The sequence below is a fragment of the Cygnus atratus genome, chromosome 2 (genome assembly GCF_013377495.2).
Source record: "Cygnus atratus isolate AKBS03 ecotype Queensland, Australia chromosome 2, CAtr_DNAZoo_HiC_assembly, whole genome shotgun sequence".
In the NCBI taxonomy this organism is placed as follows: Eukaryota; Metazoa; Chordata; class Aves; order Anseriformes; family Anatidae; genus Cygnus; species Cygnus atratus.
Genome location: NC_066363.1, coordinates 124,512,339 through 124,529,569, shown reverse-complemented (window position 1 = coordinate 124,529,569; position 17,231 = coordinate 124,512,339). Strand labels below are relative to the sequence as shown.

Below are 17,231 nucleotides of genomic sequence, written 5' to 3'. Positions count from 1 at the left end.
CCTATCTGAAGAGTCTAATGCAGACTAAAGAGAGTACCGAATGCACTGAAAAAGTCTGAAAGCCTGGGCCCTTCCTAATGCCAGGTTCCGTTGTGCACTCCAGCACCTGCATGAAATACATTTCAAATAAAAAATCCTGCTCTTAAGCAAAACCAGAGATTATAATCATCAGGATATAGAAACTTATCTAGTTTCATTAAAAAGCTTTTGCAGGAACCCACTGCATCTCCCCGACAGCAAAGAATAAAAACCTTGTAAGATTATTTCCCATAGAAGACAGAAGAGAATTTCAAGGCACTGTAATACCTATTAATGGAAAAATAGCACTTAGAGACCTGAGCTGACTGGTTTTTTGTTTAATTTCTGATTTTTACTTAAAAAACAAAGCCCAGAAAACCCCACAAAAAACGTCCCACAAAATCAGAACAGATAAAGTTCCTCAACAAGGCTAACATCCCAATCAGAGCACTATAAAGGAAGATGCTTTCTCATGAAAAGATGTGAAGCAGTGTGAGGCTACTTAGCAGCACCATTAATTTTAGGCATGATCTACACAAATTTATTGCAGTACAACCCCATAAAGATCTACATTTTTATGTGGAGTCGTAATTTTCTAACACTAAAAATCACAATTGCTGTACCCACTGCAACTTTTAAAGCAGCAATAACCATCGTAGAGAAACATCATTATATTAAATGGCGTGTTTGTACATGCATCATCCTACAGTTAAAGAGAGCTATAAACTCACCAATAAAAGCGCTGTCGGATTCCAACAGGGAATTCTTCAAGAACTCATCAGAGTCATTTCTGAACTACAAAAGGGAAACAGAAAACATGCCAAGTCAGACGTCACCGTATTATTTGGAGGCCTAATGATAAATAATAGAAATTTAACATTTGCTGAAGTTCTGCAAAATAAATAGCAACTATGCAGTGCTCTGTAGGCTACAAAGGCTTTACTTTATAGCTATAAAAGAAAACATTACATTTTTTAATACAATTAAGTTCTCTGTAAGCACTAGTTCTTTCACTTTCCATAGCAACATCAGTTGCTGAAATCGTCTACACATGGCCACTGTTGTGGTGATTTGTGTAACCCACATGTCCACCAACAAATGCATCCTAGTCACTCTGCTTGTGTTTTAGAGAAGTCGACGCTAGGTGCAAACCTAAAGACAGCTTCTAAGGTTTGTACAAACTTCTGATAAAACGCAGAAAGATTCCTTATGTTTCACTAATCCCACCACATACAATCTCTGGCATTAAGATAGCTGATATCTTCATAGTAATAACAAGCACTTAAGAGCAGGGCTTACAGCTCATTGCATAGTTGCAACCATTTGTTACAGAAATTCTACTAGGAAAATTTATGTTGAAAATCACACCAAAATCAAAGTAATGGAAACTATCAGAGGAAATGGAACAAGAGAAAATTGTTACGGTAAATCATTGCTCTGAAGGAGAATTTCAGGTAATAATTTACAGCTTAAAAATGCATTAAGGTTTGGGTTTTGTTTTATTTAAATAATGTTTCACTTCTGTATATGGTTACAGTATTATCCTTGAGGCTAATGGCTTGGCTCTTGCACAGTCTTTTATCTTGTCCGGTCCCACAATCTCATGAGACACCACTGAACTCTGCTCTTCTGTAGTTGGGTTAGTGAAAAATTCCAAATTGATAGCACTTTATTGTGCTCTTCTCACTACATTAGAAAATAAACATCTAATCTGAGACACCGGGTCTAATTATTTACTGCTGTGTGAATCACTTGAGTCATCCAGATTCACAGCAACTGCTACTGGCTTGGATTTTGCTACTAATTCACGCCCCCAGCAGCAATCTAAGATCACATGAATACAAAGCGAGTACTGGTGAATATTAAATAAAAAGTTAGAGTATCAAACTACCTCTGTATACAAAGATAAACAACTTGCACATCAAATTTAAAGAAGCTGTTAATCATTGTATTAGCAAGCAAGAGAAGTAAATAAGCTTGTTGTCTTGTTACTTGCCTGTAATTCTTTCCTCCAAATTCTGTATAAGCCACAGAATTTAACAATTATGGCTCACACTTGAAAAAAGCAAAGTAATATGATTTAAAAAAAAAAAAAAAGCTGTTTTATTCTTACCAGTCCCATGGTTTGTAGGTTACAGCCAGAAGCAGAATCATCTTCATCAAGAACCATATGGACAAAGGACAAAATTGCAATATTGGCAGAAAAACAGGTAATACCAAAACATAATATGCTGATAAAACTTGTAATATTTCCAAAAAAAAAACAAACAATATGCATTACTACAGCTTTCTTTAAAATTATATCCATTTTGATGAATCATTTAAAAACATTTGAATGCAATGTTCATGGCAGTTTCCTTATGTCAATTTAAGTATTATCAGAAAAATCAAACAGAATTCAGTAGTATATTATTTCTGAATATGCTGCGCACGTGCATGCCCTTGTTAGGGCTGGATTTGTCGGTCTCTCCCAAACAGCAAGCACACTTCTCACACCAGAACAATGTGGCTCACAGCTAACAAAATCAGCCACTCCTCACATTGCTCAAAACCTGATTTGTTGACTTTAAACAAATTTTCCGGCAGAAGGAAGTATAACTATTTTTGTTACTATTGAAAATCAATTCTTTTAGAAGACAGAATCATGCTTTGTTACATGCTAAAATCCCACCAAAGTATACTGATTTCTGAAAGAAGTTCTCTATAATGCAACAGTAAGAACTAGTTCAGTGCTATGTTTACGACAATGCTGTAAACAATTGTTATAGATAGTTCAAGTCCATGTGTTGTCTGAATAATAAGACAAACCTCTATTTGTGAGATGGTAGCATGACTTAAGCCATCAAACCAACACACTAGCCCAAGCAACAGGAGAAACTTCAGTTAAAATCTTCAAACAAAATATTTAATAATGCACTTCCCACTTCTTGCAACTGTGTCTAGCAAACTTACTTGGTGTGCACCTGACCCTCTGTCTAGCATCACAAACCCCAGCACGCTGGCTCTCGCTCCTGCTGGACTGACCAACAGCCCACTCTCGGTAAGGCACTCCAGTCAAGCAGAGCCCAGAGCTTCAGCACAACTACGTCAAACCTCCTCCTGTGCCTCTTCTCCCGTCCCCCCAAAAAATAATCATCCGGAAGACTGAAAAAGACTGCCTTGTTTATAGAGACATAGCAAGCATTTAAAAAGATTTTGGACATAAAAAACTACTAATTTTTCAGGTTCCACTAACAGTCCAAATATTTCTTTTATGTAAAGAGAAAAAAAAAGATAACAATATATAAGGTATGTAAGGTAAAGAACATTTCCATACAGTGTGGGAAAACAGGCAAGCCTTTGCCACTAAAGCCTATTATATGGCATCTCACCCACAGTACAAAAACACATATTGCTTTAATTCATCTTCCTTTCTGCCTCCAATCAGACAATAAAACCGCTCATCTATTTTCAGTGAGGGGAAGATGAGGAACTTGTCTCTGAGGAAAATGAACTGGAAATACAGAGATAACATGGTAACTAATTAATTACCTTGTTCAGTACGCAGTGACAGGCTATAAAGTTAAATGATGTTGTAAAGCAGTAAGAGAGATTGAGAGAGAGGAAAGGCTGCTCAAGGATCCTCCATAAGCATCAGTGGGAAGTCGTTTTAAAAATCAGCTGCTTGGATAACTAATCTAAATTGTCGCAGGAAATGCCTGTTTAGGTTGTAACCATTCAAGCTTGCATTATCCATTTAGCATTAGCTTATGTCTAAAATGACTGTTCATCCTTAAAATTAATGAAAGAAAGGCACATTTGCTTTCTAGCTGGTGGAGGTTCCTCTCCAGACAACATTAGATTGAAGCCTTCTCAGACTGGCCTATTAAAAAATACTTGAATGGAGAAAAAATAAAAAAATCAAGAACAGTTCTCAGCTGAAGCTAGCAAATTCTTTTTCATCGTTTCAGTCAATCCTAGAAAGGGCAAGACTGAAGACAACCCTACACACACAATTTAGACGTTATGTGATACCAAAGAACTTGTAATCAGCTCAGATGATGTTACAGATAGGCTTATTTGAGACTGTGATGTTCTATTATACCTAAGCAATATTACACACATCACTCGAACACCAAAATGTCTGTCCAAGAAACAGGAAAACTTGCAATGCTTACCAGGGTATCAAATAAAACACCCTTCAAGTAACTCTCACCTTCTACATCTTGGTATCTATTTTGTTAACCTCTCTCACCTATGGGTATATTAACTGGTAACAACACCATCAAGCCTCAAAGCATGACCAATAGTAAGAGGCATTCAACTTTCCTAAATATTTTCCATATTTACACTTCACAATTTTACGTATTCCATAAAGCTTTTTAATGTTTATCGTTTGCTTCCTGCTGCCCCACCTCAGTGATTAAATATTTATTTGAATTGACAATAAATTTATGTTAATTTTCCCCAAGACAGATCTGTTTGGCCTGTAACAATAACCGGTTGGCCATCTCCCTGTTCTCTCATGCAACTACCAAGCTTTCTCCTTTCTGTTTTCCCTACCTTCCCCCTCACCCCATCCTGCCAAGGAGGTGAGGGTAAGGCAGAAAGCTAGCAGGAAAGCAGCTGCGTGGGAGTTAGCTGCTAAACAAGGCTAACTCACCACAGAAATGAACTTATTTCGTTTTCAGAAATTTAGTAGGGCCAGTGTGAAATACACAGACAAACCTTTTCTGAGAAATTTATATCTTAACTCGGTTTTGAGTGTCATTTGTATAGTTGCAACTACAACTTTTGGAAAGGCTGAAGCAACTCTCATGCTATTTTTAAAGAATATCTAAAATAACTTGGGATACTACTCTTCCGTGACTGTAAAAGATATCTGAATGAACACTGCATTTGGAGTTAAGCAAAGCACGCAAGAACAGGCCATTACATTTATTTTTCACTACTGTTGTCACACACAAGAAAAATATTTTACTATGCTAGGCTGTTAAAATTTTACTATAATAAGATGATTTCTGTCAAGCAAGACAATGAACATTTAATTCCAGAACCTCAAGCCCGTTACGACATCTTACGTGTGGTTTCTAAAGCAAAACCTGTTTAAGGATACAGATTTCTGAAACTATGAAACAGTGAAATCACGACTGAAAATAAGAGAAATCTAATACATTACAAAAAGCAGAAAAAAGAGACAAAGCAGAACACGTTGGCTGCAATTTAACCAATTCAGTTTCAAAGCCATCTACTTCTTCAGTGAGAACTGAAGAAATGCCGTAAGGAACTTACCTGCTAACACTTAACACAAATCATAGATTTTTTTTCCTCTACATTTTTCCATATGAAATAGTTACCAACCTACTTTTCTCTTGCATTTTTCTGAAGTAAACACAAAACGGTAGTTAAATTACTTTCAGGGAAGCAAGGAGAAATAGAGAGACACACTAATAAAATTCGTCATTCAATACTTCTATGCTCTACATTATGACAGAATTTCAGCATCCTGCTGCTTTACTCTTTTGTATTGCAGTGCTGACAGTGAACTTCAAGGAAATAAAACTAGAGCTGGCATTTTTTAAACACTTACCAAATACAAAAACAATAAACAAAATCATTGAAATTATCTCAGTCCATTCATTCCTTACCTCCTGTTTCTCTCCTCATTCTCATTCTGTCAAGTTTCTTCTGCTGCTCCCTCAACAGTGCCTGCTGTTGAATCTCTAGAGTCTGATCATCTTTTGGAGAATCAGGGTACATATGTCTCAAGCCTATGCGCGTTTCAGAATCTAGAACCAAAATAGGAAATTTAAATTTTGATTTAGACTAATACTTCTGAAAAACATCTTTGAAGAAGCACATACAGATATAAAGCGAAAAGAAACATTTTTTAAATGGTGACAATGACCAATATGATGAGCCACCCTAGCAATGGTTTTATAACTTTACTACAATACCAAAAATATTTCTTTCTGTCAGAGTAGAAACAAAGTTACACAGAATCATATTTTGTTGGGGAGTAAAAATCAAATTCACTCTACTCTGAATAACATCACAGAACCAAATGCATAATATATCCAGGAAGCAAGGACTGGAAGCTCGGTGCATGTCCTGACTGATAATTCTATATCACAATGCCAAATCTCTTCTGGACCTCATGTACGTGACAGGGAAGTAGTCCAACTCCAGAAGCAGAACTAATGAAGGATAGGTGTGTTCTTTCCCAGAGTGTTATAAAGCACTATAATATCACTCTTTATGATAGATGTAAGAGATGCAGGTCAACATACCTTCACTTGAAAGGGCTTGAGCTCTTGTTTAATTTCAGGATGTGATATCTAGTTACAAGGCCCTTATAGAAAAAGAGTAATACTTTCTTCCCCCAAAATCTAGAAGGCATTAGAAATTTAGAGAGTTTCTAAAAATCTAACTATAAATTTTACGTGACTGGCTTGAATCATATAATAAACAATTTAACAAAGCTTCCAAGGTGTTATATAAACCCAAACTTAATAGAAGTTTGCCATTATTTTGAAAAAGAAAAAAACATTTCTAAATCAAAATTACATGCATTCTTTAGAAGACCACATACTGTGTGCCTATAAATGCTAATAAAAAAAATTCTGAAAGGTTTCCCCATCAACTAAATGTCAGGTGGATGTGCAGTGACGGGCCATAGCCACCATCTCATGGTGCAGTATCTATATATCAACAGTTAGACTGCAGACACTTGAAGAAATGGCCACACAAAGAGACATACACACGTACAAAACACTGTCCACAGAGTGTGTTGTGTATGGGCAGAAGCTTTGAAGTGGCCGGTTTTTGCTTTTGTCTTTAAATGCTGGGTAGCATGGAAGATACTAACAGATGTTTCACAACCTTTCTTCCTCAACAAGAAGATCTACCTGCCTTTGTATTTAAGTTCATTAAAATCCCAGATGTTCTGTATATTGACGGGATCTTGTGCATCCCTTGATGAAGGTCGCCTTACTGGAGCCTGCAGACGAAGCCTGGCCATTTCAAATATGTCTTTTGGATTCTTCTCTCTCTTCCCACTTGAGAAATGCGTAAAAACAAAATATAGTTTAAAACTGTAATATTCACGTATTACATGAAAACATAATTTAAAACTACTTATATCCATTATTCATACAGTATATTTATAATTCCTTAAATAAAGCTATTGAAATAGGAAAATAATTTTGAAAATAATGACACTGTATATTGCATTATAAGAAGGGATAATCTATTTGAAACAAACAAAAAAATCCTCTTACTTTATGGAATGGAACTAAGACTGCTGATCTGATGAGTCTTTTCCAACTAATTGGTATGATTACCTAATACACTTTGGAAGCAAATCAAAAAGTTTTAAATCAAAGAGGCAGGATTTTCTATAAGGAAATAAGTACTTCCACAGCAGTATGCTATTCATCAGATAATGCAGTCTCCAGATACAAGTCATGGTCTAGGAAAAAAGGCAATTCAATGAAATCCTACATTTGACATCTGTTTTTGGAACATTCTGCAAGACTATTATAACTTCCGATGTTACCAGTACAGTCATTCTTACACTAAAATTTAGAAAGATTCTTGGAAAAAACAACCAACCACATACATTAGAAAAATGAAGAGAATTTTATATACAAGTTTATGTATGCCCTTATGTTTTCATTTCACTCATGTATATTAGCCAACTAACACTAGCTACTAATATACAGTACCTTTGAGTTACTGTGCAAAAGCTAAATTTTAAAAATTACGATGAAATTCTTACCGCGTAATTGGTACATCATCATCACTAGCCACATTTAGCAACTGTTCCTGCAGCCGCCTCTCTTCACTACGAAGCTGTTTCCTCATCTCTGATAACTCATTTATCACATTCTTTCTTTCCTCTGGAATTTAACACCAATAATTTAAAAGTGCTAGAGACACTTTTCCGCCTACCTCAGAAATGTGAGGCGAAAAAAAAGCTGATAAATTGTTAATTAAAACAAGGATTATATAAACGTACGCATTTTATAAACTAGAAATTAGGGCAGAGCTTGTATTTTAAGACAGCAGACGGACCAGATCACCACTAAAGGAAAAAGCATCCCAACTTCAATAGAAATGTTTTGCTGTATTTCAAACAGGAAAAGCTATGAGGCAAGTGGGTACTGCCAGTAAATAGCCTTATTTTGCTATTAGCAAATGTATAGTCCTTAGAGACAGAAGACAGGAGCTGAGGTGGTATCAGCACATAAAACCCACTTCTGTTTCCTGACTCCCACCGGATAGCTTAAAAGAGAAAGATCAATCTGCCTAGTGCAGTCTCCTAACTGTTAAAAAGTTCTGACTTCAACACCTACTTCTAGTGTGTTCATTCTGACTTTTTAAACCTACTTTAGGTCTAAGCTGTCTGTTTGCAGTCAGGACAGCATTCCTCCAAAAGTTAAAAGTTCTACGAATTCCTTGTTTTCCAAATAACACACTAAATAATCTTGGTGACCATCTTTTAGCCTACGTCGAGAACCTAGCAGGAAAGCAAGTTTTATTAGCTTAAATCCTCCAACACATGCGTTAATTCATATTTCCTAATTGCTCTCATCACAGATGGTCTGTCATTCAATTTCCAAGAGTTGTATCAAGAACCCCTTTTCTTTCTGTACACTGCAAGAGCAATATTCTCCCCACAGTGGACCCAAGTACTGACTGCATTTGTAGGACAAATACTCACTGTTATATTCCATTTGGGTTTTAGTTTATACTTGTAAAACAGTATCAAAAGAAAAAATACTGCTTTCTACCCACTATTTGCCAACATAACCAATATATCAAGAGAGAGCAGAGAAGATCCTCCCTGCATGTCTGAATTTTAAAACTAGCAGTGAAAGCAAAGAGGAATTTGGCAGATAAACGAAGGAAAGGAGAATTTAAAAATCAGGAATGAAATACTCTACAGATTGTTAGTCTAATCCATTATGCTGCCAATGCAAAACTCTCCCATTTTGCAACGTTCTGTCACAGAACTAGTCACCACAGTCCTGACTGAAAGATTCCAATATTTTATATATATTATATATATAATTTATATATTCCAATATTTTATATATAAAATTATATATATGTGTAAATACTTTACACATACCATAGCAATACACTGATAATACTAACACAGAGAAAGTACATACATAAAAATTAAAACTTCCTAAGAATTCCTTTGAGGGAAAGAAATGAGATTTGTAACTGAGACCAATTCCACTGTAGCAGAAAGTGAACTTGCAATAAAGGCAACACCTACCAAGTGCACGCAACTGGTTTCTTCTAGCAGGGACAGGTGGAGAAGGAACCCTTGGCTGTGGAGGATCCTAGTGATCATAATGAATATGAAATGTTAATGTGTCAAAGTAAACAACTATAACAGACATAAAATAAGGAAATAAAATGTAGTTACGTCCAATTCATATTAACAACCACTGTTACTGGAAGAAACAATAGTAGCCTTACAGGTTGTTAATACGTAGGGTTATTTTGTGGGTTTTTGTTGTTGTTTTGTTTTGTTTTTTAAATCTGATCTTTAAAAGTATAAATCAAGTCATTATGATAATACTTACAAGACACTACTCAGAGATCTGGACACAGCTATACTAAGTGCTGCAAAGACATACAAATAAACCAACCTTCTTCCAGAACGTTCGTAACATATTGGGAAAACAACAGTTTTAAATAATAAGACTTAAAACATTTTCTGAAATTGCACTGTATCATTTTCTGGCAAAATAATTTAAAAAAAACCTTTAGACCAGTTCATACATATATTCACTAAAAACCAGTTTTCAATACAAGCCTGACATTCAAATAACACAATTATTTATTCTACTCTACTCCTCACAGGAAGAATTAAAAACAAAATTGTAACAAGCAAGATTAAATAAAGGGAAAGAAATGAGTGGTCTTGGGACCACTATTATAACTCATTTATGATGCAAAAAAAGAAAGGTGAATTGTATTAGGATTTATAATATTTTCATATCTTCAGAAATAGAAAATAATGTGCACAGCTAGAAATCAAGAAATCAACTTCATGCCTGAGCTAAGTTATTTTCTGAGTCCCTGCTCTGCTCTGGGCTGAACAACCCAAGGGACCTCAGTAACTGCCCTCCCACACCCTTCACCATCTTTGCTGCCCTCCTTTGGAGGCTCTATTATAGTTTTATGTCCCTCTTATATCGTAGCATCCAAAAGCATACATAGTAATTGAGGTGAGGCCACACCAGCAGAGAGTGAGATGATCAATTCCATTGGCTGGATAGCAAGGACTGTTAGACCCTTGGTAAGCTGAACACAGCATCTCCTCAAAAAATGAGGTGCTCATCTCTACAGAAAATGTGCACGCAAAAAAAAAATATTTAAAATAAGACACCCCCAAAAATTCTTACGTTTTGAATAAAATTGAACATTACACTTCACAGCTATAAGACTGGCTAATAATAAACACTGTCTCTAGTCATTCCAGTGAACAAGCTGGCAAACAGGTAAAACCTGGTAGGATTTCATATACTTCACTGTCTTACACAAATAATTATATGTTGACTAGAAAAATCATACTTGTGTATAGTAAGATACATGGCTTTCAGCAGATGGAATCCTCTCTTCTTTTCTTACTGATTTGTTCTGAAGAGCAGGAATGATGGGAGATGGCTGCCTTGAGAACTGCAAGGAGAAAAGTAAGATAAAATACATTCCTATAGATTCTAAACAACTATTATGGACAGGAAGAATTTTGTTAATATGTTTCATTTGACAGGAAAGTGATTTATTTATGTGTTGAAATATTTTTGTATTTAATTTGCTTTCAACTTTTAACCTCATAAAACGATTGCAAAAATTATTTCATGTGATTTCATTTACTCCCTAGAAAAAAAAAATACTAATTTTTTGCGATGCATTTTATGATTAAGTTATACTTCTTTTTTTCCTCTAGCCACTTCCATTGTATTTGTCCATTTAAGAGAAATGTTATGTAGAAATATAGAAGAGAAACAGTTCTGTACTTTACAGATTTTGTCTGTCAAAATTCTGTGATAGACTTGTACATCATTCAGGTCAAAGGAAAATAATTAAATCACAAAGAGCATCATTGTTGATGATGAACAGTCCCCTCCAGTCCTCTAAATTACGTAACTTTTTAATTTGTGTTTGGACCTCAACAAAAGCAGGCCACAGAACTTCTCAGCAGATTTAAAAATCAAATATAGAGTGCAGCTTACTCGTATGTACATGGTTTTACTGTATTTTTAATGTAAACCTGATCAGCAAGATAACATGCCACTGTAGTATGTCTGGTTTTTCAATCAGCTGTTCTCCATGTGTGCTAAGTATACTGTAGCTGGGGAGACTAACAGGGGAGCAATTCTGGCAGAGGTCTAAAAATCATTCTCTCTCTTTAAAACAGTCATTTTTAAAAGTTAGAAAAAAATATTTGTATCTTAGAAAGTAACTGAAGCATACCATCTTCTTTTCCTCTTCCATCTTTGCTAATTTTTCCTTCTCAAGATACAGTCTAAGTTGTTCATCTTGCTTTTCTTCTTTTTCTTTTCTTCTTTTTTCTGCCTCTTTTTGTCTCTCTTCATCTAATCGAATTATTTCTTTATTTTTCAATCTTCGCTGTAATAGAAACATTATTAGTACATTAGAAAGACTCAGCATTTTTAAAGTTTTGCTTTGTTTTTCTTTGAGAAGTTACAGCTATACATCAAAGAGGTTAGCATGAAATGAAAAGCATATTTCATTAAGCTGACTTCAAACATTCAAATTAAAAACCATGTTATGCAAATATTAAACATCTGCAGTCCTGGCCCAGCGAACATATAACAGAATTTCTAATAACTTCAATAAACACCAGTTTGTGTCCCCAGTTGAAGCTAAATCATAGGAGTCGTTTCCAAAACATGTGCTACACGATAGTACTGCCCACAGAGAAAAGTTATCATCCAGTCACAGTTTTAGCCTTGTGTCTGTGAAAAACGATAGCAGTTAGCTTCCTACACTACGCTAGTCCTGCTCTATTTATCCAGAAGACTCATCCAACTAAATTGCACATACTAGAGAAGAGAATCTAGAATTTCTGTCTTAGAAACTCTTAAGTCCTATGTCCTGAACTGATCTTTCAGCACTATGCAGGGTAATGAAAGATTCTTCCTGCTCTGATGGCCCCCTGTCCTTGTCTTACAGTTATTTATAAGACTCTGAATTATGTAAATTATTTCAATCTTCCAAACCTGGTAAATAAAGCTTTTCAGTTAGAATTAAATCACAAGTTTACCTCCATGAAAAGTACTCATTAGACTTCCTTGGGATTCTTCCAAAACAAGTGGTATTGTTATCTCAAAGATACATCCTGGCCAATTCAAAAAAAATTCATAATTCTTTCTGAAATAAGCTACATTAAGAATGCAAATAATTGCATGAGAGCTAGATGTAAGGGACTAATGGAAAAAGCGTTTGTTTTTAATTCATCGATTTGATAAAGCTTTTTATGGGCCTATTTAATTTCCTTTAAATAGGAGATCACCCCTGTCAATTACAAAACTGCAATTTTCCTTAAAAGACTTAACAGTATTTCAAGTTGGTAGCACACCATAAAGAGTGAAGAATATGCTAGTTAATACTGACAATATTCTACCTCTCCTCTGGCTAACATAGACCATTTTAAAAACAAAGACAATTTCACAGTACACTTCTCAGTTTACCTAATCTAGAGGGCAAATATTACAAAGGGTTACTTTAGGGTGAAAAAAAGTCAAGGGATCAAAATATTACACCTCCTCCTCTTTTCTTCTTTTCTCTTCTTGTTCATCTTCATATGCTTTTTGAATTCTCATTCTCTGTTCAGCCAGTCGTTTTTCTTCTTTTTCCTCTTCCATTCTAAGTTTTTCTCGCTCTGCTTCTTCCCTACGTCTCTTCTCTTCAATCTAGAAAATAAAGAAGTATTCAGCTGTCAATAGACAGCAAAAATCTGATAAACAATATTTACCACCATGATTTTCTACAGAATTTGGAACCCCTACTTGTGCAATCCAAGACTGTAAGGATCAAATGAAAGAATTCTAAGGCCAGTCTTACAATTCATCTTCAGAATTCATTTTAAATGAGACAATATTCTATCATTTCTTTTTGGCCATTTTTTTTTCTTATATACTGTAACCACTATGGAAGCATAGAATCATTAAGGTTGGAAAAGACCTCCAAGATCACCTGGTCCAACCATCCCCCTACCACCAATGTCACCCACTAAACCATGTCGCTAAGCACCAGGTCCAACCTTTCCTTGAACACCCCCAGGGATGGTGAACACTAATTTTAAGTGCAACTAGTAAAACCTGAACATTCCTTAACACTTACTCTCCTCTGGATATGCTGGAATAACACTTTTTTAATGGAATAAATAATGGAAGATAGGAAACCCAAACAAACAAACAAACAAGGACATAGCAATTATCTTTTTCATTTACACAATTATATTTATAGACACAGTACTGACTTCCTGAAGCCAAAGGTCTGCCTATTCTTTATTCTTTTTGGCAGCACTGTACATGGAAAAGGACTCAATCTTTTCTTTTTAAGGAGATTCAAATCAAACTACTGTATGACATTTCTACTCTTAAATTATCTAGGATTTCCTTGATATTGACATTTAATTAAATTAATATGTAATTTTTATACCATAAAAGTATATGCAATCTTTTATGGACAGAAGACAGGAACTGGTAGAACAACAATCACACTTCATTATTGTCTCAGTGATCACTATTTCACTCTGACAAACATGCATTTGTAGCATGCTGACATCCAAGGTCAAACGTTTTTCTTTCTTTATATATTTATGTATGTAAACTTCCACTGTATGCACAGTTTGAAAGCTCCAAACTATATTTAGAGAGTCATATTAGGAAAAATGACAATCTAAGTTAGTGAAGCCAACTATTAAGAGCCTCACTTTTATAAGTATTTGTAAGGCAAAACCAAATAGACTCAATAGCAAACAGTTCCTACCACACATCTTGCGTACAGAATTGGCTATGCCTGAATGCAGTCTTTGGTCAGTAGAATCTGATGATTTACTTTGCCTGTTTACCCCTCTATTATTTTTTTTTCCAATTATTTAAGATGACAACTGGTGCACACATTCACCTGTAGACGAAGGAAGTTCTTGTATGACTCTTGTCGCTTAAGTTGTTGTGGAGACAGGGGTTCACTGAACACATTACCCCGAGCAAAAGGAGAGGTCTGTGCAAATGTAAAACCTAAGGGGGGGTAGAAAAAAAAAGTTTCCAGATAAAAATCAAAGCAAATTTAAGACAGCACGGCAGAGCTGAAGAAGCAGGAATCTGAAACACTTCTTTCACAAGGTAGTTTATGACAGCCATAATTCAAGGCTTTAGCTGAAAAAAATAGCTGTGATTAAAAGTTTTTACATTGCCTGCCTAGAACATTTTAACTGCTCAATTAACAATGTCTAAGCCAGATGTCTTTTTACAAAATAAAACCTACAAAAGATTATAGGATATCATAAAGCAAGTCATTAAACTGTAGATTGCATAGTAGAATATATATCTAAAAAATGCCACATTTAAATTAATTAGAATAGCAAAGATTTTACATTTCATTACTTCATTGCTTGCCATTACTCTGACTTAACACACACAGTGCTGTTCCTTAGGTTTATTCAATCTTTAGACACAGAATATTAGGTAAACAGAATAATAAAGTAAATTAGCAATGGATGCTACAAAAAACAAGGCCAAAATCTGGCAGATAAAATTCTGAGCACTCAGAAAATTGGATTTTGCCAGTATAAGGCACCTTCTATACTATGAAGTTTGAAGCGTCAGGTCTCTTTCATCTCTGCAACTTCCTCCACTGTATTGGAAACAACATCACCAGGGACCGGTTGCCAAGTTACTCTCCCTGAGTTAAGAATGTGTCATAACCATACAGTCCCAAAAGCGCTAGAAAAGATGATTAACTCAGATAACAATCAGAACAGCCTTTGCAGGACAGGATCTCTACAGGAAGTAGAGGAGAAAGAAGTAAAAGGTGTTAACACCGCCTGACACAGCATGTTCCTCATTCTTATCAAGTCTACTCCAAGGGGTAGTGCCTCAAGGGTGTGCAAATACCATAGCTCCACTGAGCTGAGATGAACGCAGCTGCTAGCTGTTCTCATGCTCCGCCCTTACCTTTCCCTGTACAATGCCTTAACACCCAAGTCAGATGAAAGCAGAAATTATATATCCACTTATTCCCATACAAATGCACAGGCTTATTACAACAACCTAGACTTAAGAGCATGAGCTTACAGAACCAAGTAGTACGCTGTTCCAATTATCATGTAATGCTGTACAAAGAAGTGAAACAGTTTGGACAGGAGAAAGAAAAGCAGCATATAGGTTATTTCAAGGGGATCATGACAGATCCTGACCCTTGTCAATCCCAGACTGGGGACAGGCCTGGTACCCAAGAGCTCTCACTTAGATGTCTCACAAAACATAAGAAGAGAGAAAAAAGATGCATTAGTTTTTTAGTAGGAAAATAAAATAAAATCCCTAAAACTTGGAGGCAGTGCACAGGACTGCACATGTACCTAATCTACCTGTAACCTTTTTGAACTTGTTAACCACTATAGCGTACCTGTTTCATCTTAACCTACAACCTCATCCACCTGCAGACCTTCCTCCATCCTCTTATTCCATCTTTTCCTCCTACTGTACAGTTTTATTTCACTGTATCATTTAAAAGTAAAATAAATATGTATAAAGATTTGCTTACAATTGAACCTAGAAAACCGATGTCCTAGCTGTCAAGTATTATCAAGTGTATCAACAGTTAATATTTATCATTATCGATGATCCAGATAAGAAAGTACATTTTCAGTGCACACAGATGACAGCAACGGAGAAGTTTGCAAAAGAATCATGATAGTTGACTTCAGTGGTGGAAGGCACTAGGTCTATTATAGGACTACAAGGGAGGAGTAAAGAAACTAGAGGAGTTTGATCACTAAGACCTATAAGTAATTAGAGCTGTAATAGCGTTCTTAAAAACCTGCTATTTTATTTGTAGATGCTTCTGCGTTCTCAGGTCTTGGGGAGGTCAAACTTAGGTCAACAGATACAATAGCCCTTTTATCTTCGTATAGTCTCGCCTCTGGATTATGATACGCATCTTCGTTTTGCTTGTGCATCATATTCAAGTCAGCTAAAGGAAAGGGGAAATAACTGTTTGTAGCATTTTGTTCTCATAAAAGGCATATTCACCATAGATTCCCCAAAATACAGGTCTGTTTCAGCAGCTCCACCATTTGTGGACACAGCAACTACAGGAACAAATAGTTTAAGCAAAGGCAAGTATATATATGCTGTAGGTTAAATATTAGTTGTCAACAATTCACTGATTGAGGTATTTATTTTGTTGGCTTTCTTTTGCCAGGAATGATTCTTCGCAGCAAACCTCCACCCCAACAAAAGCTATGAAATGGAAAGACAACGAGCAAAAAGACAAAGACGACTGACAAGCCTGTGTTGACAAGTATGTATTTAGAAACCACCCCCTTCTATTTCCTTAGAGCTGTAAAATACTTTTCAGGTTAGTATTGGCATTTAAGTACTGAATCTCTACTGCATTTGATTTCTGTTAAGGGCAATAACCACAATAAACCATTAAGGTATGTTTTGATCTTCATGTATTCCGCAAAAGTCCAGGTGTAGGTGTCTGTACATAAGCAAAATAATGTCATCCAACATTTTTTTAAAACACTTTTCCATCAAAATTTACATCAAAATTGTACCATAAAAATCCCAATCAAAGATGTTAATTTCACCTTGAAATATTCATTATACTGCACTTAAAAGGCCCATTTTCAAAAAAAAGAAACAAAAAAAAAAAACTAATATGCAGTTTTCAAATTATCTTTTTATATAGCGTTTATGATAAACGCGAATTACTGTAGTCATTTAAACACAGATTCCAAAACCTTTAAATTACATCTCTCTCTGTAAAGCAGCTTTTGCATCAGAGTCTCAAAAGCTATTTTGGGGAAGATAAAAGATAAGTCACACTGCATGAAATAGAGACCTGGGAGAAACAGCACGTTACATTTGACGACATTCGACTCATAGCTTATCCATCAAGTTGCTAAAGTATGGTGGGAAAAATAGCTTTATGTATATAATTTGGGAAAACAG

The 17,231-nt window shown here is 35.5% G+C and overlaps 1 protein-coding gene across 21 annotated transcripts in view; it reads right to left on the bottom strand.

Annotated features, from left to right (window-relative positions):
- The window catches only part of CSPP1 (centrosome and spindle pole associated protein 1), a 61,322-nt gene that overhangs the window by 6,720 nt on the left and 37,371 nt on the right, over positions 1–17,231 (bottom strand). For 14 of the 21 annotated variants that reach the window (XM_035563034.2, XM_035563035.2, XM_035563038.2 and 11 more), the window contains 11 exons: positions 16,093–16,245; positions 14,179–14,291; positions 12,810–12,959; positions 11,497–11,652; positions 10,594–10,698; positions 9,287–9,353; positions 7,778–7,898; positions 6,910–7,055; positions 5,646–5,786; positions 2,132–2,172; positions 750–813 (listed from right to left, as the gene is read on the bottom strand). In XM_035563034.2, the coding sequence (XP_035418927.1) occupies positions 750–813; positions 2,132–2,172; positions 5,646–5,786; positions 6,910–7,055; positions 7,778–7,898; positions 9,287–9,353; positions 10,594–10,698; positions 11,497–11,652; positions 12,810–12,959; positions 14,179–14,291; positions 16,093–16,245 (1,257 nt within the window). The remainder of the gene's footprint in view (positions 1–749; positions 814–2,131; positions 2,173–5,645; positions 5,787–6,909; positions 7,056–7,777; positions 7,899–9,286; positions 9,354–10,593; positions 10,699–11,496; positions 11,653–12,809; positions 12,960–14,178; positions 14,292–16,092; positions 16,246–17,231) is intronic. The other 7 variants (XM_035563043.2, XM_035563044.2, XM_035563052.2 and 4 more) reach the window with 1 other exon arrangement.